Source organism: Pristiophorus japonicus, chromosome 15 (genome assembly GCF_044704955.1).
Source record: "Pristiophorus japonicus isolate sPriJap1 chromosome 15, sPriJap1.hap1, whole genome shotgun sequence".
NCBI classification, from domain to species: domain Eukaryota; kingdom Metazoa; phylum Chordata; class Chondrichthyes; family Pristiophoridae; genus Pristiophorus; species Pristiophorus japonicus.
In genome coordinates this window covers 15131860-15159747 of record NC_091991.1, presented here as the reverse complement: position 1 = coordinate 15159747, position 27888 = coordinate 15131860, and the positions used below count along the sequence as shown (strand labels likewise).

General features: G+C 41.3%; 1 protein-coding gene across 1 annotated transcript in view; it reads right to left on the bottom strand.

The window, feature by feature from the left end:
• Positions 1-27888, bottom strand: part of ptprq (protein tyrosine phosphatase receptor type Q) — a 266871-nt gene that overhangs the window by 120433 nt on the left and 118550 nt on the right. Inside the window, exons 25-34 of the mRNA XM_070901512.1 lie at positions 27658-27819; positions 27382-27561; positions 19801-19908; positions 17169-17450; positions 13495-13677; positions 9790-9891; positions 8248-8368; positions 7611-7771; positions 4065-4207; positions 1665-1833 (exon numbers count right to left, since the gene is read on the bottom strand). Coding sequence (XP_070757613.1) covers positions 1665-1833; positions 4065-4207; positions 7611-7771; positions 8248-8368; positions 9790-9891; positions 13495-13677; positions 17169-17450; positions 19801-19908; positions 27382-27561; positions 27658-27819 — 1611 coding nt within the window. The remainder of the gene's footprint in view (positions 1-1664; positions 1834-4064; positions 4208-7610; positions 7772-8247; positions 8369-9789; positions 9892-13494; positions 13678-17168; positions 17451-19800; positions 19909-27381; positions 27562-27657; positions 27820-27888) is intronic.

Below are 27888 nucleotides of genomic sequence, written 5' to 3'. Positions count from 1 at the left end.
TAACCAAATTGGCTACCTACTCCTCAAGGATATATTCTCAGCAGATAATACCCTGCTGGGTACACAAGAATACCATTTTGAGTGGATGGCCTTCTAGTGGTCTCAAGTGAGATAAAAAATTACTGTGATAATGAGCTAGCAACTTTTTGAGTTCAGACGAAGGGTCATCGACCTGAAACATTAACTCTGTTTCTCTTTCCACAGATGCTGCCTAACCCGCTGAGATTCCAGCATTTTCTGTTTTTATAACAAATTACTTATTGCCCCTAGTTATTATGGAAAACAGTAAGATTGGTTGTTTCATTAACATCCCTTCTTTGTCGCAGCAGCTGTAGATTTTGAACCGATGTGAATTCAGTGAATTTTATAACTCAACATTTAAACATAAATCATTCCAAATACTTTCTGTGGAATACTGTTTTAAAAATCTCAGAACCTGTTATTTTACCTATATATTAGGAATGTAAAGACATATTTGTTGAAAAACTATTTAGAAATTTTTTTAGGTGTCATAACCATTTTCATGGAGAAGCACCCCAAAAGATATTGGGGCAGAAGTTCCGAGGAGGACTTCCCACGGGCAAATCAATAAAGAATAGAAATACAATGCGCACTTACCTGAAGCTGCTGTGCCCGCTGGAACTCCCGATCCACAGGCCTCCTCTCCTTGCGACGCGCAGTGCGTACGCGTCGGGACGTCCGCAGGAGTCATGTGTGCCTGGACACCCAATCACAGATAAATATTTTCTCATTCATTGTATGTAAGTTACGAAACTCCTATTACAATGAATGAGAAAAACCCAAAATCTCACCAAAAATACATAAAACATTTAAAAAACACCTCACTAAATAAACTAATAGAAATTAAAAATGTTACACATGTTTTTTTAAAGAAATTTTAAATTTTAATCATGTTTTTGCTATGTTTTTAAATTCTTACGCCTGTAAATGTAGGCTATGCGCCTGCTTTTTCAAGCGCAAGAGTTTTGAGGACATTTGCCATGCAAGATATGGATAAATAGCCCAAACTTCCACGTACAAATGTCCTCGCTCCCGATCTGCGGATGCTCTGTTAAGCTCCAGCTTGACAGATCGGAAAAGCATGCGCATTGCGCGCTGAAAATCAGCTTTTCCGATGCCTTCCCGAAATTTCGTATGGACCCGGGACGTCGGAAATTCTGCCCCAATAAGAAGTTGCTCAGAGTTATCTTCCATGCAATAATATGAGATAATTAGAGACAAGTTTAGTTCTTGTTGCTCAACTCTACTTTTTCTTGCAAGTGCACTGCACCAGAAAAACAATGCACAGGGATGAGTACTTGTTTTGCATAAAAAAGAGGACAATTCACAGGCCATGAAAGCTATGAGGTGCTATTTTGTTTACCAATAATTGAAACTCAATATTATCATGGCAATGTGATCACTTACAGGAGAGATAAATACATATCATCACAAACATCAAAGCTTGCTGAGAGTTGATTGTGCTGATAAGTGTGTATTTCTTAACAATAAAATGTACTGCTACATTGTGCAATTTTATTATGCACAAACTTGTTGATCACTTCTTAGTTAAAAGATTAATTGACAATCACTGTACCTTATTTGCTATTTTCTGATTTAACCTATACCCCAGTAGTTCTGTATTTGCACTGAAATAAACTTACCGTCTTCGTCAGTCTGCACATCAATCAGTTCACTCGTCTGAATTTTATCTCCAAGGATAGTGCAGGCTGTTATCCACAATTTATAGTGGCTGAATTTGGCCAAATTAACCAAAAGTACTGACACATTTACATTTTCACCACTCCCTCCTTGATCAAAGTCTGTGATATTCTGAAAAACAATATCAAATAGCTCATTGCATATGTGAATTTTCTCTCTCATCTCAAGCATTTTATACACTAGAAGTGGTGAAATTAATTTAAAATGTTTTGTTATTTAGATTGTAACATTAAATAATGTTATATTCTGTTTGCATTTATATTTTTTTCTGACGTATTTGTGTCCAAGCATCATATTTAAATCATGTTTTTGAACTCTGATCCTCAAACCCTAAAGGGATCTGTTGGGTCATCGGATTTCTTTATTTTACATATTTATTGAATTTCTAGTGTTATTTCTATTGCTATATACTAATAAACTGACTTACAGGTATGCATTCTTCTTCTTTAAATGTTTTCTCTGTGTTCTGCCTCGATGCTCAAGCAGTAGATATGAAAATCTACACATATTAGTAAAGCTCAAAGCTGTGGGGATTCAGGGAAAATCTTGGAATGGATAAGAAGTTGGCTGACGGATAGAACACACCAGATAGTTGTTCGAGAAGTTGTATCAAGTTGAATGGGGGAGATATTAAGTGAGCTACCCTCGAGCTAGGGTTAGTATTAGGGTTACTACTGTTGCTATTACATCAGTGACTTGGATTTAGAAACTCAATGCTAACTGGTTACATTTGGGAAGTGTCAGTGGACTTGGAGATGACACCTCGGAAATTACAAAGTGATTTGGACAAAAGCGTTTTACAGACAAGTGAAAGGAACTACATAAAGGAAGGAAAATGGACGACACACTCTCCATGAATGGTGTTGAAATAGTTAAGGATGAAGTTGAAATAGGCCTAGGAGTCTACAAGTCCAACCAATGCAGAGCAGAAATCAATAGAACCGATAGAATGTTGAACTACGTATCTAAAACAGTAAAATATAAGTCAGAAGAAATCACAACCAAACTGTAAAGTGCTCTGGTCAGACCATACCTTGAGAACTGTGTCCAGTTCTGGTCACTGAGATATAGGGAGACACTCAAGACCTGGAGGCAGTGCAAAGAAGTGCCTCAAGGCTAATCCTCGGTCTCATTTGTGAGGAAAGACTGGAGTAATTTCAGCACTTCAGTCTTGAAAAGAAATGTCTGAGACATAACCTTATAGAGGTGTGGAAAAGTTGAATAAATGGTTAGAGTAGGACAGGGGGTCATAGGTTCAATCTAGTAAAATGCAAATTAAGACTAATATCAGGAAGCTTTTCTTCCCAGAGTGATCAACACATGGAATGGACTTCTGGATAAAGTACTGGAAGTAAAAACCCTTGAATCATTTAAGAATCAATTGGATGCTGCAATGAGGGTCTTTTGAAACTCTGTACAATTCGTACCAACCATCTGGCATCCTGTGAGTAAACAGTACTAAAGAGATTGCCTCATGGTGAACAGAATGGAGATAAGCTGTCTCTCCATAAAAAAACTTCCCTCATCACCAAGCCTGATGAGAGACTTTGAGCTGCCATACCATCTCTGGTGCAAAAGTACAACCAGTTATATAAAGTATACGGCAAATGACCACCCCTGGGAACTCAGGAACAGCCCTCTGTGGAGCTGTGGTGCAGTTGAGGATGCCACAAATCTACTGAATGGCTGCTAATTTCATGCTAGTCTACCAGGAGGTCTTTCCAGACTACACAATGCTGATCTTGAAATTACTGAATGGTTAAAACAAGTATGATGCCTACCTAAGCTCCTTGTCACTTTGGAAACTTTTGATAACTTTGATATTTTTAACTTATAGTTTATCTCTCTTTATTGTTTATATTTTGATTCCCCCCCACCCCAATCTTGATTGAACCACTTGTACAATTAAATATAACTAAATTGCATTTTTCTTTCAACATTATTTGGCGATTTGATTTGGTTAATCAGCTTCCCAGAGTATTTCCTATTTCCAAATATTCAATGAATTCCACTTTTGAAACACAGATCAATTACAGTTTAATTTTGGAAATAAGAAAGAGATTAGTAATAATACAATTTCAGTATGTTTTCTAAGCCGATAAATTATAGTTTGCTACATTACCTGTTATTTAACATAGGTTTAACCCCATTTATTTTAGATGGGTTAATGCCTTGCTAATATAACAGGCAAAAGAATATCATATGAACGTATTATGTGCTCATCCACTCATATTGTCAACAGTAATTTCTAGGCTGTTGTTCCTTAGAACCCACAAACCAGCTAACTCCTTAATATTGGGACAACAAAACAGTTTTCTAGTTAAAGCCAGAAAACATCATACCTGTGTAAAAACGCCAGAAGTATTTCTGTAGTGAACAATGTAATATTGAACATTTCCAGTAGGTTTAAAAGGAGGGTTCCAAAAAACCTGAATAGACGTGGAACTTTTGTTGACATAGGAGATAATGCCTTCAGGGCTACTTGCTGCATGAAAACATTTATGCATTAGTAAAATAGTTCACTTTCACACAAAAATGTTATGTTAAACTATTTGGGAAGGATGTCAAATGGAGAGGATATACAAGAGATTTAGTAGAATGGTATCAAGGAAGTGGGTCTTCCATTATGGGATTGCTCTCTTTAGAGCAGAGAAGTTTAAGGGAAGATTTGATAGAGTTGTTCAAAATCATGAAGGGTTTTGATAGAGTAAGCATAAACACCAGTATGGACCTGTTGGAATATTTCTGTGCTGTGAATATTATAAGCCATAATTTTGCTGACCTCAGTGGATCCGTGGCAGGCGACGTCGATGGCGGGTCCCGACTCCACTGCTGTCTCCATCCCAGTCTCCGAAATGAAATGACCTTAATTGGGCTTGTTAAGCCCTCCCAGCGCGTTTCGCGGCCAATTAAAAGAAAGCCGGTCTGGTGATGTCATTTGATGACACGTCATCAGCCAGTTTCCTTAAAGGGATCATGGCCAACTTTCTTTTGACAGTTGTGCTGTCAGTGTTCTATAGCATTGAGGTGCTGCAAGCACTGACACGCACTGCACAGAGCTGCACAGTTGCACTCAGGCTCTCCCATGACACCCTCTATATGCTTACAGAGGGAATATCCCAGCATGTAGGGAGGTCCTCTTCCCTTCCCATGGGGTGGAAGAGACCTCCCCAGGAGATCAACACAGCCTCGTTGCACGTTGCAGAGGGGGGCACAAGCAGGGATGTGGTCAGGAGGACCTGGGTGCAGTGCCCTAAATGTTTCAATTATTTCAGTAGATCACAAAATGTTAGTACAAAGCCACACTCAACCTCAACTTGTGGTGCCTCTTATCACATTCCCATCACTCTGCCTTCCCTACCCTACTCCTGCACATCCTTACCAATTTACCTTGTACCTCCACCCATCCCTCTCTATCGACATTATCACATGCTCATCTCACTAGCCACCCCTCACACTCACCCTCATCTTAGTGCAATCATACCAACTAACAACACACAAGGGTAGGCACTTGGGTGTTTTATGCAATGTTCATGTAAAAATTCTGTTATTGTGGTGTCAAACATTGAAACCTTTATTTTCAACACTTTGCGTTATTGGGCAGATTTGTGTGCACCTTTGGAAGTGGTTCAGTAAGTTGCAGTGAATGGTGAGATATAACGGTACACCCCACAATGGTGATGAATGTGAAAGGAATGTCTTGGGTATTATAGGGATGCTTTATGGGATTGATTTATGGGATTGCAGATGCTTTATGGGATTGCAAATGATACTATGCTGGGTGGCGTTGTGAGCTGTGAGGAGGATGCTAAGAGGCTGAAGGGTGACTTGGACAGGTTAGGTGAGTGAGCAAATGCATGGTAGATGCAGTATAATGTGGATAAATGTGAGATTATCCACTTTGGTGGCAAAAACAGGAAGACAGAATATTATCTGAATGGTGACAGATTAGGAAAAGGGGAGGTGCAACGAGACCTGGGTGTCATGGTACATCAGTCATTGAAGTTTGGCATGCAGGTACAGCAGGTGTGAAGAAGGCAAATGGCATGTTGGCCTTCATAGCTAGAGGATTTGAGTATAGGAGCAGAGAGATCTTACTGCAGTTGTAAAGAGCCTTAGTGAGGCCACATCTGGAATATTGTGTTCAGTTTTGGTCTCCTAATCTGAGGAAGGACGTTCTTGCTATTGAGTGAGTACAGCGAAGGTTCATCAGATTGATTCCCGGGATGGCAGGACTGACATATGAGGAGAGACTGGATCAACTGGCCTTGTATCCACTGAAGTTTAGAAGAATGAGAGGAGATCTCATAGAAACATATAAAATTCTGATGGGATTGGACAGGTTACAGGCAGGAAGAATGTTCCCGTTGCAGGGGAGTTCCAGAACCAGGGGTCACAGTCTAAGAATAAGGGGTAAGCCATTTAGGACCGAGATGAGGAGAAACTTCTTCACTCAGAGTGGTTAACCTGTGGAATTCTCTACCACAGAAAGTTGTTGGGGCCAGTTCGTTAGATATATTCAAAAGGGAGTTAGATATGGCCCTTATGGCCAAAGGGATCAAGGGGTATGGAGAGAAAGCAGGAAAAGAGTACTGAGGTTGAATGATCAGCCATGATCTTACTGAATGGCGGTGCAGGCTCGAGGGACTGAATGGCCTGCTTCTGCACCTAATTTCTATGTTTCTATGGTGTGGGGTGATGCCAACCTGGCACATTATGTGGCAGCCATGGTGTATAGCCTCAAGTGAAGTAAATTTGGCTATCCCTGGCATCCCGGGCAGCATTGTGATCGGGTACTGTTACTCTCTGTCTTGTGCAGAGGAGAAGGTTGGTGGTGTTGTTGTTGGTGCTGCTGGTGTGCTTGGTGCTGCTGGTATTGGGGATGATCATGGTGGGATTCTGAGGATCAAGATGAGAAGATTATAAAGGGCAACCCTGCTGATAGAATAAATGGCAGGTGAAGTAGAGATGACAGAAGCGATCAGAGGTGAGAGAGGTAATGAGGTCAGACTCGATGGAGATTTGTGTAAAGACTTGCAGCACGGTGAAGCTGTTGTGGAAATGCAGTGAAGAAGAGTTTGGGACTGACAGAAAACATCTCTAAGGTGGGAGCTTTTACTATACATGTGAAGCTGTCAACTCAACAGCTCATTCAACGGCCACTGAACTCCTGCCTCAGTTTGACAGACATGGTCCCCGACCAGTGTGGATCCTGTGGGCGAGCTGTCAAATGCAGAAGGGGAGCTGAAATTCATTCTTAAATGGCTCTAAACAAGCCAATCGTTACCTGAATTGGATCCTCCGCTGTGAACCCACCGCTGCGTGTCAGGTCTGCTCAGTGCTGACAGACCCGACTTCGGGGAAAGGCGTGTGGCGGCAAGTTCACAGCGGGGTCCCCACCCGACCCACCACTGATAGTGTTCGCTGACCCCATGGAAAATCCAGCCCTCTGTAATACTATGTAAATAAGGAGAAGCTGTTTCCACTGGCAGAAGGGTTGGCTGGTAGAAGACACACATTTATTTATTAATATAATTGGCAAAAGAACCGAGGTTGACATGAGGAACCAAAATTTACACAGCGGGTTATGATGATCTGGAATGTACTGCCTGAAAGGATGGTAGACGCAGATTTAATAGTAACTTTCAAAAGGAAATTGTCTAAATACTTGAAGGGGAAAAATATGCAAGGCTTTGAGGAAAGATCAAGGGAGTGGACCTAATTAGAATGCTCTTTCAAAGAGCCACGGACACGATGGGCTGAGTGATCTCCTTCTGTGCTGTATCATTCCATGGTTCTATGAATGCAGAGAATGTATTATTTTATATGTTTCTGTTATATTTTTATACCTATTATTACAAGTTTCAAAAGTCAGTATAGACACTTACAACTCTCAGATGTTCGAAATGTGATGTTATTACTTTTCATTCCACCATCACCAAGCCTAGTATTTGCTGTTACAAAAACATGGTATTCAGTATTATTGTACAAGTCTTTCAGCAGTACAGATGTTCCGGTTTCATTTAAAATGAGTTGTGTTGTTGCACTCCTGTAACAAAAGTAATGCAAGAAAGTGAAAATAATCAACATTATTTCATATCGCAGGATAATTCGAGGCTATTGAGCTAATCTTAATTTATCCATGCAGAAAGAACCTACAGTTCTCCTCCACTATTGAATCCAACTGTTTCTTAAATAATCAATTTTTTTTTTTGCTCCAATCTTCTATCCAGAAGTCCATTCATATATTGAGCATTCTTTGTATGAAAGACAACTTTATATTAATCCTAAATTTACCTGTCACTAGTTGGAATATATTGTCCTCTGCTCTACTCGCACAATTTAATTTGAACTAATTTTACAGATTTATCTTTCTCACTTTATTACAAGATAAAAATCCTTTTGAAAAATGTAAATATTTTTGATAAGATTAAATGTAAAATAAATGGTTTAAAATGCCATGGATACAGTTTGCTATGATTAAAATTTACTGTTAAAGTTAACAACCAATTTAATAAATCTTACCAAATATGGACTGCGTAGTACAGAATCACTCCATTTGGTTCCAAGGGAGGCTTCCATGACAGATGTACAGTGGTAGAAGATAACTTTTTTGATGTGAGTGACTGTGGAGGCGAGCCAGGAACTATGGATTGTGGGTAAAAAGAGAGTTCTGTATGTGAATGTTGTTTCGCACCATGTGGATGGAATATCAGCAATTTGCATTTTTGATGTAATTCTGCCCATTTTAAATTAAAAATTGAATACTGTAACATCTTAAAACTAAGTAAACGTTGATTTAGTTTCTGCCAACATGATACAGGGAAGTTTAACATCCGTTACTGTAACACCACAAAACAAAATAGGTGCTATACCATGGGTTTAGATTAAGTGAGCTATGCATCACATATTGCATTGAATGAATTTTAATGTTAGCTAACGTTTTCGGAAAATCATTTCAAATAACTCCATATTTGGTATTACACAATATTAGCCATGTAATTGAAGGCTTAACTTTTGCACTGGATTATGTAGTCAAGCCTCTGGAGTGGGAACCTACAACCTTCTAACTCAAAGGTAGTGCTATCACTGAGCCACTGGCACCTACCACTGAGCCACTGGATACAAGCAACTATGCTGGCTATATGCTCATTCCAAAGCCTTCTGATCTATCAAGGAAATGAAAGTACCCCTTTAGGACCTCTAGAGGGTCAAATTGCTCAATGACAATAGTGCAAGACAGGCTGATTGCAAATTGGCAGTCAGTTTTACACCACGCCCAATTTTCTTTTCCAGTAACTTCCTCCATGTTTTAATACATCTCCTTGCAGCATTGGTGCACACATATAATGGAAACTACAGTGCTGCCATTATAAGGCAGAAACCTGGCAGAAGCGGGTCTCACCCAGAATCTACCTCGAAAAAAACCAATACTCTCATTTTAAGCTATAAATTTACCAAAAATGGCTAAAATCTCTATTACCTTTATACTCAGCCTATGCTTCTTGCATTCTAGTTACTTCATTTTCTGATTATAAATCCATTCTGGCCCTATAGAAAAAGTTGCCATGCACATACAGATCACAGCTATATCTTTATTGAGCCAAGTAATCATGTCATGTGTGTTGTCAAGTTTCGCATTCTGGGTGTGTAATCTTGAACTGAAACCAGCTATCAGCTAAACTGTAACTAGATGGTGTGCAAACCAGATGGAAATTAGCACCTTGCAGCTATTTCGTTTGTTCCAGTTTCCCACAGTTCAATAAGATTTGTTACGGTTGTACTGCACAATGGGAACTGGATTTCTGCTGATTTCAAAACATCCAATTTCAAATCTGCTCCGTTTCCAAAGTGATAAAAGTGAAAGATTCAATGATATGAAAAGTGTTTTTTATCCTTATGATTAACAGCATAACCCAAAAGATAATATAGTTTAAAAGTATTGTACTGGTATTCTAAAAAAATAAATATTTCAAAATGATAAAACTGTCCTTTTAACTCACATATTCCATATATTTTGCTGCAATAGCTGGACAGTAACATTTGATAGTTTGCAGTTATGCTTACCTCCTTCTCCACTTAAAATGTACACTGGTTGGCTTTGAATTCCTTCACCCTTGCTAGTACTTGCAGATATTTTTAAGGAGTACTTTTCATTAGCTTTTAAACCTGTAAAATATGAATGCAGAAAATATTTTTCATTTAGTAAATACTTAAGTAAGAATAATTATTACATACAGATCTATAATGTCACAAAATATATTTAGTTGACAATAAAATGTAGTCGCGAAACATGCTATTGTGATCAATCAATGGGGTAAGATCAGAGTGTGGTAACACCAGTGCTGCTGTGGAAAGTAAAGGGACAGTTGTTTTAAACTTTACTACTTAGACTAGATATGGGGGTAAGAATTCCACTGATTGCCATGTTATAAATGTATTTGTTAAGATTTCCTCCATTCAGTACTTTGAATGAAATCGTGATCAAGCCCTAACGGAGCGCATTTATGATTTCACTGGAAAGAACAAATACAGGAAGTTTCATGAATGTATTTATGATGGCGCAACTCATAGTGACCAGAGGAATTGTTGCCCCAAGGTGATTTTGCACTGTATATGAGTTTTCAAAGAGGCAGGACTTAATTGCATATATCAGTATTCTGTGTCATCTAATAAGCCACTTCACTAAGAATGGCTGCCTCATACCGATCCCCAGTTTTTACAGTGCCATCTGTGATAGAATGGACATCTCGCATAGTGTGTACACTAGATGGTAATCAAACATTCAGAATCTCCAGTGATACTTACTAATTCTGTTCTTATTAAGAGAGTTTATTTTGTTAAGCACATATAATCCTATAAACAATTACTCAAATACAAGAAAATATCTAATATTACTGCATAGCATCAAAATTAAAAGTCTCTCATGGAGTAAATTGTCTAACATTTTTAAGCTGTACATCTCATATTGATATATTGCGAGTTATGAGAACAAGGAACCAGTCTAGAAAAGTTCACAGCCTTAATACAAAAGTTACGTACCACTATTTTCTGCACTTTTATACATTCAATTGTTGGTGACAACATAGTTTAGGGCTGATTTTAACTCCAGGAAATGTGGAGGGGTGGGGGAGGTGCCCCCGCTTTGGTTGCCGCACTTCCGATTCCCATCCCGAGTTAAAATCAGGGTTTAAGTAGTCTTTTCAGACCTGGGATCAGTAAATTTACGGAACAAGATATTGATGTATGAAAACAGCACTGAAAGAAGACCATACTACATGGGAGGTTTCTGTCTGAAACCATAGGAATAGCGGCCAGTGGGTTTGGAGGATCACAGGCTCGGCGAAGAATGCAAATAGGAAATGCATGGACTACCCCAAGTAGTGTGGGATGTCCTTCCCAACAAAAATCTGTTCAAGTTTATTCATTACAGTGGTTACTAGTATGAGCAGGGCATGATCATAAAATAACCTTTTTTAACTTAGTCTCCAGCCATTACACACAAATATTGTGCAGACCGCAGCTGCATGAACAACTTTGATATTTATACTGTTTATATGTTTCATTAACTATTTGAAAAATGTCAAAAGCTCATTACTAAGGTATGTTATGACTCTGCTTTTTCTCATTCCTGCTAACAAAATGGCACTCAGGAATTGCTTATTTCTAAGCTGTGTTTACCTGTGATTTCATTAATGTAGATTAAAAATGGACATTTCTCCAATTTTTATTGGACAGTGGTTCAATTATGTGTTATAACATAATGACCAAAATATTACAATGAAAAAGCAATTTTCACAAACAATAATATTTAATTTTAGTACTGTTTCATAAACGAATTTGTGCAAATGTTCTTGTGGATTAAATATGCATAAAATAGTTATGGAATATGATTTGTTATTTTCATGATGTAATACATCAAACTTCAGCCACATACATTTTAAAGTCATTAATATAAAAAAAAATAATGTTTTGTGATTCACCTGATATTAAATGTATTAATTATTTTAATGATGGAATGTATCATGATTTGTAGATATAGCAAATGCCAGTGATCTCTGAACTGTTCAAAACAAAACCATCAGTTGAGGTTTGGCAGCATAACCCACAATAAAGTTTATTTAAGCATAGTTTGGTTTTCAGAAAATTACTGCTACTAAGATATGTAAGTGATTTATTCAATACTTTGATTTTTTAAAATCTTTACCTGATTTTCCCTCATACAGTTCTTACAGGAACCACTCACCATTTGTTACCATACAACCTACTTGCTTTGGACCACATAATATTTCAGTGATATGTGTTTTTTTTTGGGGGGGGGGATAGGTGGAGGAACAAAATAGGCTGGTTAGGTTTGTTTATACTAGTATTAACAGGAAAGCAATGGTTTCAATGGCCTTGAAGGTAATTGTTGGAGGTTCTGTCTTTCAGATGAGACGTTAAACCGAGGCCCCATGTGCTCTCTCAGTTCCCATGGCACTATTTCGAAGAAGTGCAGGGGAGTTATCCCCGGTGTCCTGCTAATATTTATCCTGCAATCGACATTACTAAAACAGATTATCTGGTCATTATCACATTGCCGTTTGTAGGAGCTTGCTGTGTGCAAATATGCTGACGCATTTCTTACATTACAACAGTAACTACACTTCAAAAAGTACTTCATTAGCTGTAAATTGGGACATCCGGTGGTTGTGAAAGGTGCTATATAAATGCAAGTCTTTTTTTTTCTTTTTAATTTTAACCTAACCCTCTCAGTGGGTAACTGATGGGATTGGATTGGCCGACCGTCATACATGGAAGGTAAAATCGGGCGGGGTATAAACCGAGCAACCAATCCAATCCAGTCAGTTTCCTGCCGGGCAATTTAGTTAAAATTATTTTTCTTACAAGATGTGTTTTCTAAGATTTATGTGACAGGCTTATGATTGTTGGAGTGAGAGGGGAGCAGCAGTATATTTTTTACAATTTGTATTTAACATTCTCCACTTTACCTACTTTGACATTGAGCATCCCGCTCAGTGGACTGATGAAATTCACCCGAGCATTGGGAGGTAAGCCCAAGTGTTAGGAAGCTGCTGGGTTTCAACCCATAGTTTATCAGAATTTAGGTAAGTACACTACTAAATTCTATATATTATGAACAAAATGTTGACACTTTTGTAAGCAGTTTTGAGATATGTAAAGGAGCAGCATCTAAATGAAGGCATCTTTGACAAACCTTTTATTCATTTGTTTGCCACAACGTGATGACATAAATCATAACAATACCTCAAGTGGCAATGCAGTGAAAGATTAAAATTTGGATCAATATTTGTAACAGAAAAACACAGTTTTTAGGTGAAAAATCATCTGATTTGGCAGCTTGGGAAACTCATGGCTGTTTCTTTCAGCGTATGTTCTAATTAAACAGAGACAGTTGAGAGATGTGCAATTCAAATCAAAATTATACTTGTGCACAATGTCATTATACCATCAAGGTTTTTTGGTACTCTGCCTCCTTAAACAATACCAGAAAAAAAGCTCCTGAACATTTTTTCATGAAGGTGATGACCACTTTTCCCTTTTAAATGCAGTTAAGACAGATCTTCACCCTAATTGGTGCACTATTACATCTGGGCTTATATGATGAGGTGCATTGGTTTATAATTCTGCAGTCTTCTTAATTCTTTGGCAATAGTGAGGATTTGAGAAATAAATCAAGTACCTCCATTCACAAGATAATTTCTAATAAAAAGGAAAAGAATAAATTCCAATGATTTTACTTTAACTTACCTGTTATAGTAATGGTCAAACTTGTACTGTTTGCAATTAGCTCTTCACTGCCATTTTGTGCTGTAAGGTACAGTGTATAAAACTGGATAAATCCATTTGGAGTTGGTGGTGGAAGAAAGGATATTTCAACATCCAATGGAGAGAGAAATAGATATGTGATATTTTCTGGTGCACTATCAGGAACTGGAAAATAAATGAATAAGCAAAACAAATTAAAAATATTATTCAGCCATGCAAGGCTAAGATATAACAGCTTTGCACTATACCTGTTGTATGCTGATCCATATGTGCAAATAAATGACATAGTAAAGACTAGGATCTACATTTTCTGATACCGTTGGAATTCCAGTTGATTGGTAGCAGGGTGGGCTTTGCATCTGCCTGTTTCTGTGAATGCTAACCCCAGCTGATATTCCGGGGTGAGGCTCACTGAAGTATTTTTCATGGGTTAGGGAGGGTAAACTAGTGGTTTTCCTGTCCGTAATGGTTACCCAGGCACTCCTCCTGGAAATGCACGTGTGTGGAAATTGGCCTAGAAAATCCGTAGGGCCCTAGTCCCTGCAGTTAGAAAATCTAGTGGTAACCAATGTTTCCCTTCCCTCCCCCAAAAGTGGAATCCGGGTGTGCCGAGCAGCTCCCTTACAAAGGGGACTGGTTCAAACCCATCTAAAAATAATTTTCACCTTCACCTACAGGGGTCTAAACCCTGATCTTGGGCTGGACCGACTGGTACCGACCGGACCCCACTTTCGCCAAGGTTAGGCTGATTATATTCCAAGTCCTGACTAAGGGTCCCTGGAGTGGGAACTTCCAATTTACAGAGTACCTGCCCCTAGCCCCATTCCCCCTTATTTCAATGGCCTTTTAGGAATGGGAAGATGCTCTGCACCCACAGCACCATACGGGAAACTCTGGCTAAGGGCTGGGACACGGTGTATTTGGGTTCCACCCAATTTCGCATCTTAGCAGATCTACAAAAGCATTGTGAGTTTTCTTCATCTGTTAAATTCATTATGAATTGAGATAGAAAATAAATAATAAAATTAATGTTATTGAGTTCGGTAGTATTTTTATACAATATTGAAAGCTGGATAAATTATAATTTAACTTCATTTTCACAAGAAAAAAGTAAGACTGGCAAGTATTATGGATGCTGTCAGTAAAGGGAGAGCAAGAATTTCAGAGGAATGGATAAGTAGGGACTGGGTTGTAACAACTGAAGGTTCTTTATTGCAGTAATTCCAATTAAATGAATGCTATTTGAACACATGGTTAAAAACCTCCCCCCACTAATGACAGAAGTCAATGACCCATTAAAAAAAATACTCCAGTAAGGCAACTTCTGTAAACTTTGGCCAACATCTAAAAGAAGAAAACCCCAGAGATGAGTCAGTAATTCTATTGAATTAATCCTTCAGTGGTATAACTTATTAATAATGATGTTAATGCCATTGCCAAAATTATTTCACCTTGTAGTTGTCGTTACTACTAACTGGAAATCAATCAAAAATAAAACAGCAGAGTTATGGCCATCAGAGATATCCAGGACCAAGTCTCAAAATAGAAGGTGAGTGAACCTTAGTTGGACTAAACCAACACAGAATGAGTAGGCCGAATGGGTGATGGTGCAGTTTCACGAGTTGTTTCTTCAGGATGCACAAAATTGAGAATTATATTATTGTGCCTATGCAAATTTATTTTTCTTATTTCCAATAAGAACTCTTGCATCCCAACAAAGATCCTTAAAAGCGAATATTGTAAACCCTATAGCACAACATATTTCAGAGAAGTGATGGATGGTGTGGTCGGCAGTGCTATCAAGTGGCATTTACTCACCAATAACCTGCTCACCGATGCTCAGTTTGGGTGCCGCCAGGACCACTCAGCTCGAGACCTCATTACAAAAGACCTGAATTCCAGAGGTGAGGTGAGAGCCCCAGGACATTGGTGCAGGAGTTCCTCAAGGCAGTGTCCTAGGCCCAACCATCTTAGGCTACTTCATCAATGGCCTTCCTTTCATCATAAGGTCAGTAGTGGGAATGTTCGCTGATGATTGCACAATGTTCAGTTCCATTCGCAACTCCTCAGATAATGAAGCAGCCCGTGCTCACATGCAGCAAGACTTGGATGGCATTCAGGCTTAGGCTGATAAGTGGCAGGTAACATTCGTGCCATACAAGTGCCAGGCAATTGCTATCTCCAGCCAGAGAGAGTCTAACCACCACCCATTGACATTATCATTGTTGAGTACCCCAACATTAGCATCCTGGGGTCACCACTGACCAGAAACTTAACTGGGACCAGCCACATAAATACTGTGCCTACAAGAGCAGGTCAGAGGCTGGGTATTCTGTGGCAAGTGATTCAACTCCTGACTCCCCAAAGCCTTTCCACCATCTACAAGGTACAAGTCAGGAGTGTGATGGAATACTCTTCACTTGCCTGGATGAGTGCAGCTCCAATGACACTCAAGAAGCTTGACACAATCCAGGATAAAGCAGCCCGCTTGATTGGCACCCCATCCACCACCGCAAACATCAACTCCCTCCACTACAGGCGGACCGTGGCTGCAGTGTGCACCATCTACAAGATGCGCTGCAGCAACATGCCGAGGCTTCTTCAACAGCACCTCCCAAACCCGCAACCTCTACCACCTAGAAAGACAAGGGCAGCAGGTGCATGGGAATGGCATAACCTCCAAATTTCCCTCTAAGTCACACACCATCCCGTGTTGGAAATATATCACCGTTCCCTCATTGTTGCTGGTTCAAAATTCTGGATCTCCCTCCCTAACAGCACTGTGGGTGCACCTTCACCACACGGACTGCAGTGGTTCAAGAAGGTGACTCACCACCACCTCCTCAAGGGCAATTAGGGATGGATAATAAAGGCTGGCTTTGCCAGCTGTACCCACTTCCCATGATCGATTTTTAAAAAATTATCAGTTCAGTTCATATGTAGCTTTGCTCATCCCTTGTGAATGATATAGAAATCTGTACATTATTTTCTGTCAGGATCTGCACATTGTCTATATTAATTCACCATCCTCTAAAGTCATCATATTCAGAATGACACTTGTTTCATTTCCATTTCCAAATACTGTGTTAGCAGCTACAGTAACTCAGTACTTGGAAAATTTGTGAAGATTGGATAGACGTATAGATAGATGTCTTATTGCTGATGGTTTGAATGGAGTGGGCAACATTCCAAAAGCTTACAGTGTAGAATAATATAATGCCATTGGCATTCAGTGGTGGGTTCCATGAAACTGCTACTTTAGTGGAACTAATGCACTTATAGGTCACATTAAAGGGCAGACTGCTAGGAGTTGTAAAGAAAGCAAGAAAAGAACATTTAAAACCGGATGGATTTTGGGTAGAATATTTTGCTAGTTTACTGTTAACCCTTTGCCCTCGCTATAAATGAAGAAGCAGGACCCACTAAAGTGAATAGCGTTTGGATGAAAACATTTCTCCTAGTTGAACAAATAGTTAAAAAGATATCAACTTCCAATACAGATGGCTTTTTATTGGATCAGAATTGTAACCCAGCTGCAGAAAACATGTTTGATGTATTGAGTAAGAGCTATAGTTTTCCATTTTTCTAGTAAAAGCAGTGTGCTTCCTTTTTTTGGCAGAAATCTAAATATCTTAGTATTACAGAACAATACTTACCATCTTGTTCTGTCACCAAAAGCACAGTTGAAGAAGTTTGATTCCCATGACCATACTTGGTATATGCTTTCACAGAGATGTTATAAGGAGAAAATGTCTTTAAGTTTTCTAGATAAATGTCTGTTTCTGAGCTGTTCAGTGTAAAGGAATCCGTAAAATTAGTATACGTGACTTCATAGTATATAATAATTCCATTAGGCCTCTCTGGAGGTGACCAGCTCAAGTACACAGCTGTTTCAGTTATATTTTTGATGGTTACGTTTTCAGGCGGTGTCTCTGGTTCTGTCGGGTACATCAAGAAACATAAATGTGTTTTTTCAAAGACTGTTTTGCAAATACCTGTAATACTTAATTACTGTAATGAAGGTTTAAATTGAATTGGTGTACTACTAATCAAATGTGAATATGAAAAAAAACCAAAGATGCTGCTAGGAATAAGTGTTGAAACTAAGACTTAAATTTAGTCGTACATAAAAATCCCAATTTAGGGTACCTCCCTTCAGTTTGCGTCTCTCAACTCAACAGCAATGGCATGTGGAAGTTGAAGAGGGGAAAAGACGCCAAAGGTAGATTGTGTTCCTTTTCATTAAGCTTTCTTTCTTTTTGGTCACTTTTTAAAAAATGTTTATCAAAATGAAAGATGACATTGTTGGAAAATGTTTCTACTTTTGACACCCAGTGGGAAATTTTAATCCCCAAAAATGGGTGGGTTTGGGTCGGATGCGAAGTAAAAATGTAAAAAATCTCAAACCCAAACCCAAAACGCCTCGAACACATACACTTTCGGTTTTAACGGAGGCAGGACGAAGGAATGGGCGACCAACACGCTCTCAGGAAGCGGGTCTCTCATTTAAATATTTTAATAATGAGGTTGCGTGCCTCAGATTTACTTTCTCTGTTTCAGCTTCAATGCTGTCCAACTAGATTTCTCGAGCCTCGTGAGACCCGGCAGCTGAAGGGAGGTGAGGACTGCATTGAACAGGTAAACGCTTTTCCGCACAGCTTGTGGGCCAGGTGAAGCAGGAATGCTTCCTCCTGGCCTCTCAAGCAAACCTGTTAACTTCCCCTGCGATTGGACCGCCAACGCGCCCCACCACCCACAATCCGATTCCCTCCCAATGTTCTCTACGGCCTGCAATTTCCTCCCAGCGATTTCCCCCTCCCCCCCAACAAATGTCCTCCATGGGCCCCTTCCGTGAACCTCTCCCCTCCTTCCCCAATCTCTCGAGCCCCTTCTGCAATCATCTCCCCTCCTCCCCCAGTCTCTCTGCCCACCTGAGGGACCCGACAGCAAAACTGCCCACCTGCTCTCTCCCTGTCCCCCCATTAATACTAGGGCCACAATATCGACGTCAAGCAGTCTGAGCTCCAGTATAGCGCAGGTTAGATGAAATCTATTGCTCCATCTATTCTGTCCTAATGATGTTTGTCTTCATTTGTGCCTCAGATGAATACTTCCTACAGCATCACTGGGACTTTCCATTTCTCGCACCAGACATTCGCACTAAGTGAAATTCGTGCCTAAATTGGATGCAGTTTTTTGTTGTACACCCATGTCCAATGGGAACTAGGTTGAATATCACTTCACACAGATGCAATACTGCGGGGAATGAGAAAAACATCCTATCTGATCAATCTCTGCTGGAATCAAACTCGAGTCTCAGTGGTAAATAGCCAGTGTGTTGTAGCCCTATCTCAAAACTGCACTCCATTAAGACGCCGTTTCCCACTGTGACCATAGGATTGGTGAATTTACCCTGCAGTGTGTGTTTGGCTACTGTACCTTATTAGTATCTAGCCAATCTTTCTGCCTTTGTATATAATGTTATCTGCAAGGGTGCTTGTTAGAGGAGGTATGATGGGGAGAAGGGAAGTACAGAGTGGGATACTGTTTCTAATTTACATCAATGACTTAGATTCATAAACTCAATACAAATTAGTCAAATTTGCAGAGGATACCAAACCAGGAGGGGTAGTGGAATCGAAGGAGGTAGTTCAGAAATTATGCCAAGACTTTGACTAAATATGTACGTGGACAGCAGAATGGTAGATCAAATGTACTGCTGATGAGTGTAAAGTATTGCACACAGGAAGGAAAAATTATGTTGCACATGCTCCGTGAATGGTGTTTGTAATGTATGCACTCATAAGTATGCTCATAGGTTTGTCGAGCTGTTAAGTTGTGGGTGGCTTAGCCAGTCACGTGATGTTCACAAGACTCAATAAAAGCGCAGCCAGTTGGGTTCGGGGGATTCACGATGAAGCAGGTGGTTGTGAGCCTGGTGGATGAACTGGTAATGTGTAGTGTGATTGTTAAACCTTTGCTAATAAACCAATTAGTTCTTAATAACAATGTGTTGCTATGAATTCTTAAGCAAAGAACCCACAAAGCAAATACATTACAGTGTTGAAGTAGCTAACGAAGATGTTGAAAGACATTAAGGAGTCTTAATAGACTCGACACACAACCTGATCAACCAATGGACAGTGGCAATCAATAAATCCAATAGAATGCTTAACTACATAGCCAAAATAGTAAAAATGTAAGTCAGAGGAAATAATGATCAAACTATAAAGTGTTTTGGTCAGACCACGCCTTGAGTGCGTTGGCTCATTTCAAAACGTTTCTTACCATCTTCAAGAGTTCGCACAAAAATATCATCTTTTTCAGAGACAGAGCTTTCACCTACAGAGGTAGATGCTGTTACTCTCATTTTATAACCTGTGAATTTTTTCAAACCTACAAATGTAAACAGAAAAACATGAAGTTTCTGGATCTGTGGAAAAGCAGTTAAATTAAATGCAGCAAACAGAGTGAAATTCTGAGGCACACAGATTGAAACCATTCCCATGTTGTCTTCAAATTTGTAGTTCTACTACTGTTCTGAGAATGGTAGCTGTATAGTGTGATTACAGCAGGTAAGACCAGAGTAATACTGTGACTTGAGCCACACATCCTGCACATGCGAGAGCTCTCACACTTGCCTCCTTGCACAGAGATCTGCTGCACGAAGAACTATTTTTTTTAATGTAACGAGGCAGCAGGCAGCAGTGTCTCCTTTCTTATTGAAAAGACTATATTAAAAAGACTATAGGCTGTTATTTCCATGGCAACATGCTGTCAGCAGAGTCTCGCGTGCTGCCATTGACAATCACAAATCTGACATGAGTTTTAAAGTTCTGACGAAAGGTTATCGACCTGAAACGTTAACTCTGTTTCTCTCTCCACAGATGCTGCCTGACCTGCTGAGTATTTCCAGCATTTTCTTTTTTTATTTTAGATTTCCAGCATCTACAGTATTTTGCTTTTTTATGGGATATCAAGTACCCGATGTTCCCTATGCCTAATTTTCCAATTGACTTTTTGGAAGGCCACACTCATCATCATAGGCAGTCCCTCGAAATCGAGGAAGACTTGCTTCCACTCTAAAAGTGAGTTCTCAGGTGACTGTCCAGTAGGACAGACAGTCATTAAAGGAAAGGGTGGGTGGGGGGTCTGGTTTGCCGCACGCTCCTTCCGCTTGTTTTCTGCATCCTTTTGGCGATGAGACTCGAGGTTCTCAGCGCCCACTCGGATGGTCTTCCTCCACTTAGGGCTGTCTTTGTCCAGGGACTCCCAGGTGTCAATGGGGATGTTGCACTTTATCAGGGAGGCTTTGAGGGTTTCCTCTGCCCACCTGGGGATTGCCTGCCATTTGGGAGTACCGAGTAGAGCGCTTGCTTTGGGAGTCTTGTGTCGGGAATGCGGACAATGTGGCCCGCCCAACAGAGCTGGTTGAGTGTGGTTAGTGCTTCGATGATGGGGATGTTGGCCTAATCGAGAACACTGATGTCGGTGTGTCTATCCTCCCTGGGGATTTGCAGGATCTTGCGGAGATATCGTTGGTGGTATTTCTCTAGCGATTTGAGGTGTCTACTGTATTTGGTCCACGTCTCTGAGCCATACAGGAGGGCGGGTATCACTACAACCCTGTAGACCATAAGCTTGGCGCCAGATTTGCGGGCCTGATCTTCGAACACTCTCTTCCTCAGGCGACCGAAGGCTGCGCTGGGGCACTGGAGGCGGTGTTGGACCTCGTCGTCAATGTCTGCCCTTGCTGATAGTAGGCTCCCTATCAGCATGGAAGCACCTCCCAATTTTATTTAAATGAAGGCTTAATGAACTCATGCCACACTGTTGTGCTATCTACTGCCCAATGATCTGCATCTAGATCAGCAATGGCCATTCCTTTAGAAATAAAGTTTACCACACCATGAAGCTTCTATGTCATCGAGACAACCTGCAGTGCACTCATGTATCAGGGAAATGGCAACTGCTCTGTTCCTTCATTATGTTTTTCATGTGGAGAGGAGTCATTAGGTGACCAGGACACATCGCTTTCAGCAGATAGCAGGGCTCCCTAGTGTGCAAAGAGTCATAGATAGAACCTGCAAAGATTCTATCATGGATTTTCATATCAACTGTGCGGGCTTCATGAAGTGAAAGGTTCAGGTTATTTCTGACCATTAGAAACATCAACACTGACGTTCATGGCCATTATCTAGGAAGTGGCAAACTTTAGTGTGCATATTCTATGAAAGATTAAAATACTAGATGAATGGCTGTTAATAGAACGAGGCAATCATCTGCATCCATGGCTGCTGACCCGTCAGAGAAACAGCCTAACAGCATAGAAGGGCCTCAGGCTGGATACCTCAGCATCGGTTTCACATTCTTTGGCTGCCACCTTGACTAGCAATAAAGTGTGCCATGCAGCTTGGGGAGGCCTATAAAAAGGCCCAGCGGCAGTTCGTGAGGCAGTGGGAGTTCGAGCTGCGTCGGAGAGGCAGCGTGGGGAGGCCTATAAAAAGGCCCAATGACAGGTCGTGAGGCAGTGGGAGTTCGAGCAGCGTCGGAGAGCTGCAGCAGGAGCAGAAGGCAAAAAAATAGTAGAAAGAAATCGAAAGGTGGCGTCACAGCCAGGGGGTAAGTGATTGGCTGGTGATTGGTAAGTAGTTTTTCTTTTCTTTTCCTTTATCAGTAGGTAACCTTTTAGCATTATTGTTGCCAATTAAGTTAATCTAGGGGTTAAGTCATGGCAGGAGAGCTCGGACACGTGTTATGCTCCTCCTGTACTATGTGGGAAGTCAGGGACGATTCCAGTGTCCCTGACGACTATGTGTGCGGGAAATGCATCCGCCTGCAGCACCTGACAGACCGCACTGGAACTGTGGGTGGATTTACTCTGGAGCATCCACGATGCTGAGGATGACGTGAATAGCATATTTAGCGAGTTGGTCTTACCGCAGGTTAAAGGTACACAGCCAGATAGGGAATGGGTGACCAACAGGAAGAGCAGTGCAAGGAAGGTAGTGCAGGGGTCCCCTGCGGTCATCCCCCTGCAAACAGATACACCGCTTTGGGTACTGTTGAGGAGGATGACTCATCAGGGGAGAGCAGCAACAGCCAAGTTCATGGCACCGTGGGTGGCTCTGCTGCACAGGAGGGCAGGAAAAAGAGGGGAGAGCTATAGTGATAGGGGATTCGATTGTAAGGGGAATAGATAGATGTTTCTGTGGCCGCAACTGAGACTCCAGGATGGTATGTTGCCTCCCTGGTGCAAGGGTCAAGGATGACTCGGAGCGGGTGCAGGACATTCTGAAAAGGGAGGGTGAACAGCCAGTTGTCGTGGTACATATAGGTACCAACAATATAGGTAAAAAACGGGATGAGGTCCTACGAGACAAATTTAGGGAGCTAGGAGCTAAATTAAAAAGTAGGACTTCAAAAGTAGTAATCTCAGGATTGCTACCAGTGCCACGTGCTAGTCAGAGTAGGAATTGCAGGATAGCTCAGATGCATATGTGGCTTGAGGAGTGGTGCAAAAAGGAGGGATTCAAATTCCTGGGACATTGGAACAGGTTCTGGGGGAGGTGGGACCAGTACAAACCTGACGGTCTGCACCTGGGCAGGACCGGAACCAATGTCCTAGGGGGAGTATTTGCTGGTGCTGTTGGGGAGGAGTTAAGCTAATATGGCAGGGGGATGGGAACCTATGCAGGGAGACAGAGGGAAATAAAATGGAGGCAGAAGCAAAAGATAGAAAGGAAAATAGTAAAAGTGGAGGGCAGAGAAACCCAAGGCCAAAAACAAAAAGGGCCACATTACAGCAAAAGTCTATAGGGGCAAATTGTGTTAAAAAGACAAGCCTGCAGGCTCTATGTCTCAATGCAAGGAATATTCGGAATAAGGTGGATGAATTAACTGCGCAGATAGCAGTTAATGGATATGATGTAATTGGCATCACGGAGACATGGCTCCAGGTTGACCAAGGCTGGGAACTTAACATCCAGGGGTATTCAACATTTAGGAAGGATAGACAGAAAGGAAAAGGAGCCGGGGTGGCGTTGCTGGTTAAAAAGGAAATTAATGCAATAGTAAGGAGGGACATTAGCTTGGATGATGTGGAATCAGTATGGTTGGAAATGCGGAATACCAAAGGGCAGAAAACGCTAGTGGGAGTTGTGTACAGACCATCAAACAGTAGTAATGAGGTTGGGGACAGCATCAAGCAAGAAATAAAGGATGCGTGGAATAAAGGTACAGCAATAATCATGGGTGACTTTAATCTACATATTGATTGGGCTAACCAAACTGGTAGTAATGCTGTGGAGGAGGATTTCCTGGAGTGTATTAGGGATGGTTTTTTAGACCAATATGTCGAGGAACCAACTAGAGAGCTGGCCATCCTAGACTGGGTGATGTGTAATGAGAAAGGACTAATTAGCAATCTTGTTGTGCGAGGCTCCTTGGGGAAGAGTGACCATAATATGATATAATTCTTTATTAAGATGGACAGTGACACAGTTAATTCAGAAACTAGGGTCCTGAACTTAAGGAAAAGTAGCTTCGATGGTTTGAGGCATGAATTAGCTAGAATAGACTGGCGAGTGATACTTAAAGGGTTGACGGTGGATAGGCAATGGCAAACATTTAAAGATCACATGGATAAACTTCAGCAATTGTACATCCCTGTCTGGAGTAAAAATGGGGAAGGTGGCTCAACCGTGGCTAACAACAGAAATTAAGGATAGTGTTAAAACCAAGGAAGAGGCATATAAATTGGTTAGAAAAAGTAACAAAGCTGAGGACTGGGAGAAATTTAGAATTCAACAGAGGAGGACTAAGGGTTTAATTAAGAGGGGGAAAATAGAGTATGAGAGGAAGCTTGCAGGGAATATAAAAATTGACTGCAAAAGCTTCTATAAATATGTGAAAAGAAAAAGATTAGTGAAGACAAACGTAGGTCCCTTGCAGTCAGCGTCAGGTGAATTTATAATGGGGAACAAAGGAATGGCAGACCAATTGAACAAATACTTTGATTCTGTCTTCACGAAGGAAGACACAAATAACCTTCCGGAAGTACTAGGTGACCGAGGGTCTAGTGAGAAGGAGGAATTGAAGGATATCCCTATTCAGCGGGAAATTGTGTTAGGAAAATTGATGGGATTGAAGGCCGATAAATCCCCGGGGCCTGATAGTCTGCATCCCAGAGTACTTAAGGAAGTGGCCCTAGAAATAGTGGATGCATTGGTGATCATTTTCCAACAGTCTATCGACTTTGGATCAGTTCCTATGGACTGGAGAGTAGCTAATGTAACACCACTTTTTAAAAAGGGAGGGAGAGAGAAAACGGGTAATTATCGGCCAGTTAGCCTGACATCAGTAGTGGGCAAAATGTTGGAATCAATTATTAAGGATGAAATAGCAGTACATTTGGAAAGCAGTGACAGGATCGGTCCAAGTCAGCATTGATTTATGAAAGGGAAATCATGCTTGGCAAATCTGATGGAATTTTTTGAGGTTGTAACTAGTAGAGTGGACAAGGAAGAACCAGTGGATGTGGTGTATTTGGACTTTCTAAAGTCTTTTGACAAGGCCCCACACAAGAGATTAGTGTGCAAAATCAAAGCACATGGTATTGGGGATAATGTACTGACGTGGATAGAGAATTGGTTGACAGACAGGAAGCAGAGATCGGGATAAATGGGTCTTTTTCAGAATGACAGGCAGTGATTAGTGGAATGCCGCAGGGCTCAGTGCTGGGACCCCAGCTCTTTACTGTATACATTAATGATTTAGATGAAGGAAATGAGTGTAGTATCTCAAAGTTTGCAGATGGCACTAAACTGGGTGGCGGTGTGAGCTGTGAGGACGACGCTAAGAGGCTGCAGGGTGACTTGAACAGGTTAGGTGAGTGGGCAAATGCATGGCAGATGCAATATAATGTGGATAAATGTGAGGTTATCCACTTTGGGGGCAGAAACACGAGGGCAGAATATTATCTGAATGGCGGCAGATTAGGAAAAGGGGAGATGCAACGAGACCTGGGTGTCATGGTTCATCAGTCATTGAAAGTTGGCATGCAGGTACAGTAGGCGGTGAAGAAGGCAAATAGTATGTTGGCCTTCATAGCTAGGGGATTTGAGTATAGGAGCAGGGTGGTCTTACTGCAGTTGTACAGGGCCTTAGTGAGGCCTCACCTGGAGTATTGTGTTCTGTTTTGGTCTCCTAATCTGAGGAAGGATGTTCTTGCTATTGAGGGAGTGCAGCGAAGGTTCACCAGACTGATTCCCGGGATGGCTGGGCTGACATATGAGGAGAGACTGGATCAACTGGGCCTTTATACACTCGAGTTTAGAAGGATGAGAGGGGATCTCATAGAAACATATAAGATTCTGACGGGACTGGACAGGTTAGATGCGGGAAGATTGTTCCCAATGTTGGGGAAGTCCAGAACCAGGGGACACAGTCTTAGGATAAGGGGTAGGCCATTTAGGACTGAGATGAGGAGAAACTTCTTCACTCAGAGAGACATTAACCTGTGGAATTCCCTACCACAGAGAGTTGTTGATGCCAGTTCATTGGATATATTCAAGAGGGAGTTAGATATGGCCCTTACGGCTAAAGGGACCAAGGGGTTTGGAGAGAAAGCAGGAAAGGGGTACTGAGGGAATGATCAAGCATGATCTTATCGAATGGTGATGCAGGCTCGAAGGGCCGAATGGCCTACTCCTGCACCTATTTTCTATGTTTCTAATTAAAGATTGTGTATAAAAGGGCAATGAGCAGGCACAGTGCTTGAAGCAATACCTCCCAGAAGCTTGTGCTATGCTTAATGCTCCTCCCAAGAAATGTGTGCTACAGTGAGGATCACACTCACCTTTGCCTTGCTCCTGGGAGCAGGTCACATCTTCCTCACTTTCGTCCAGGTGTAAGGAGCTCTGGGCACAGACCTCCCTCCATGCAGCTGGCTTTCACCAGAGGCTGAGGGGACGAAATTCAGCCCCTGCCAGAACTGGATCGCACCTACCGGTTTTTGTGTGTTTTGGTCGCCACAATGGATGCGGCGGCCCATCTTGCGAAATTCAGCGCTTTTTTTCAAGCGGGGCTGAAGTCGGTCATAATGGGGGCGGGATGGACTCTCTTCTGCTGTCAGTCATCAGCGCCAGGCTGGTGACGTCATCGCGCTGGCGTGTCAACACGGCACTGCGAGCTCTGCGATTATTTTAGTTCGGTCCACTGGGCCACCAGGGAGGGTTTCGGCCGGGCCAGCGGTCTGGCACCCAAGAGGGGGTGCCAGGTTGCCCGTTGGCAGCCCAGCCGAACCCAGGGGCATAATTATCGGGCCGACCTGGCAGCTGTCCGACAAAAAAAAATAAGATGGCGGCCACGGCAGTGTGCCCTCTCCTTTAATGGAGGCCGCAACACCTTTGTACACAAACTGCAAACACAGTGCACCGACAGAAGATTTTCTAAGGTGAATTTTGCTTGCGGGGCGGGACATCGGTGGTGCGCGCTTTGATGCCGCACTTAGGAGGGTCGGCTAGTAGCAGCGGGGTGAAAGTGGGGATCGGCGGAAAAACCACCAGGGAGAATTTCGCGAGCGGCGGCCTATCAACTACAAATCGGTGGCCATTCGACTCGGTCGTGTGGCCCGGTAACAGGCCTTATCGGGGGGCTGTATTTGGGCTTTCGGAAAATTGGGCCTTAGGTTTCTAATTACTGTTCCATTAGCGCTGCTTTTCAACTGGGTAGTTTGTCCCCAACACAATTATTTTCATATTCATCCTTAATCAATAACTTCATGAAAATATTTAATTAGTTACTTAAAAACATAATGGTGTGCTCATCTTTACATTTAAATTCAGCTTGTTTGCTTATTTAAACTACCTGTTAGCGTGATGTTGTTGCTTGTCACAACTCTTTGAAATGCTTCATTTGTGCCATCCTCCACAGCATAGATAGTGTAATGAGTTATTATGCCATTAGGGGTAGCAGGTAGGTCCCATAATATCAATATCGATGTAGAAGTGATATTTTTATAGGTTACATTCTGCACTGAACTTGGCACTAAAAACAGCAAAGAGAAAAGTTTAATTAACTTTGAAAATCTGAGACAGAACATTAATTTCTAAAACAAATATCATGATTTATTTAGTTACGTACCATATTGCTGTGTCTTTAAGGAGATACTGGTTGGTGGTCCTTCTCCAACAATAGTGAATGCTGACACTCTGATAATGTAATCAGTATAAGGTACAAGTTCCCGTACAACATATGACAGCTGCTCAGATGTAAGGTCAACGACCTGGAGACTGCTTTCACTCTCTGCATAAGGTAAAAAGGAAAACTGGCTCTAGCTCACCATTCTCACATTTAGTAAAGTTCAAAGATGTA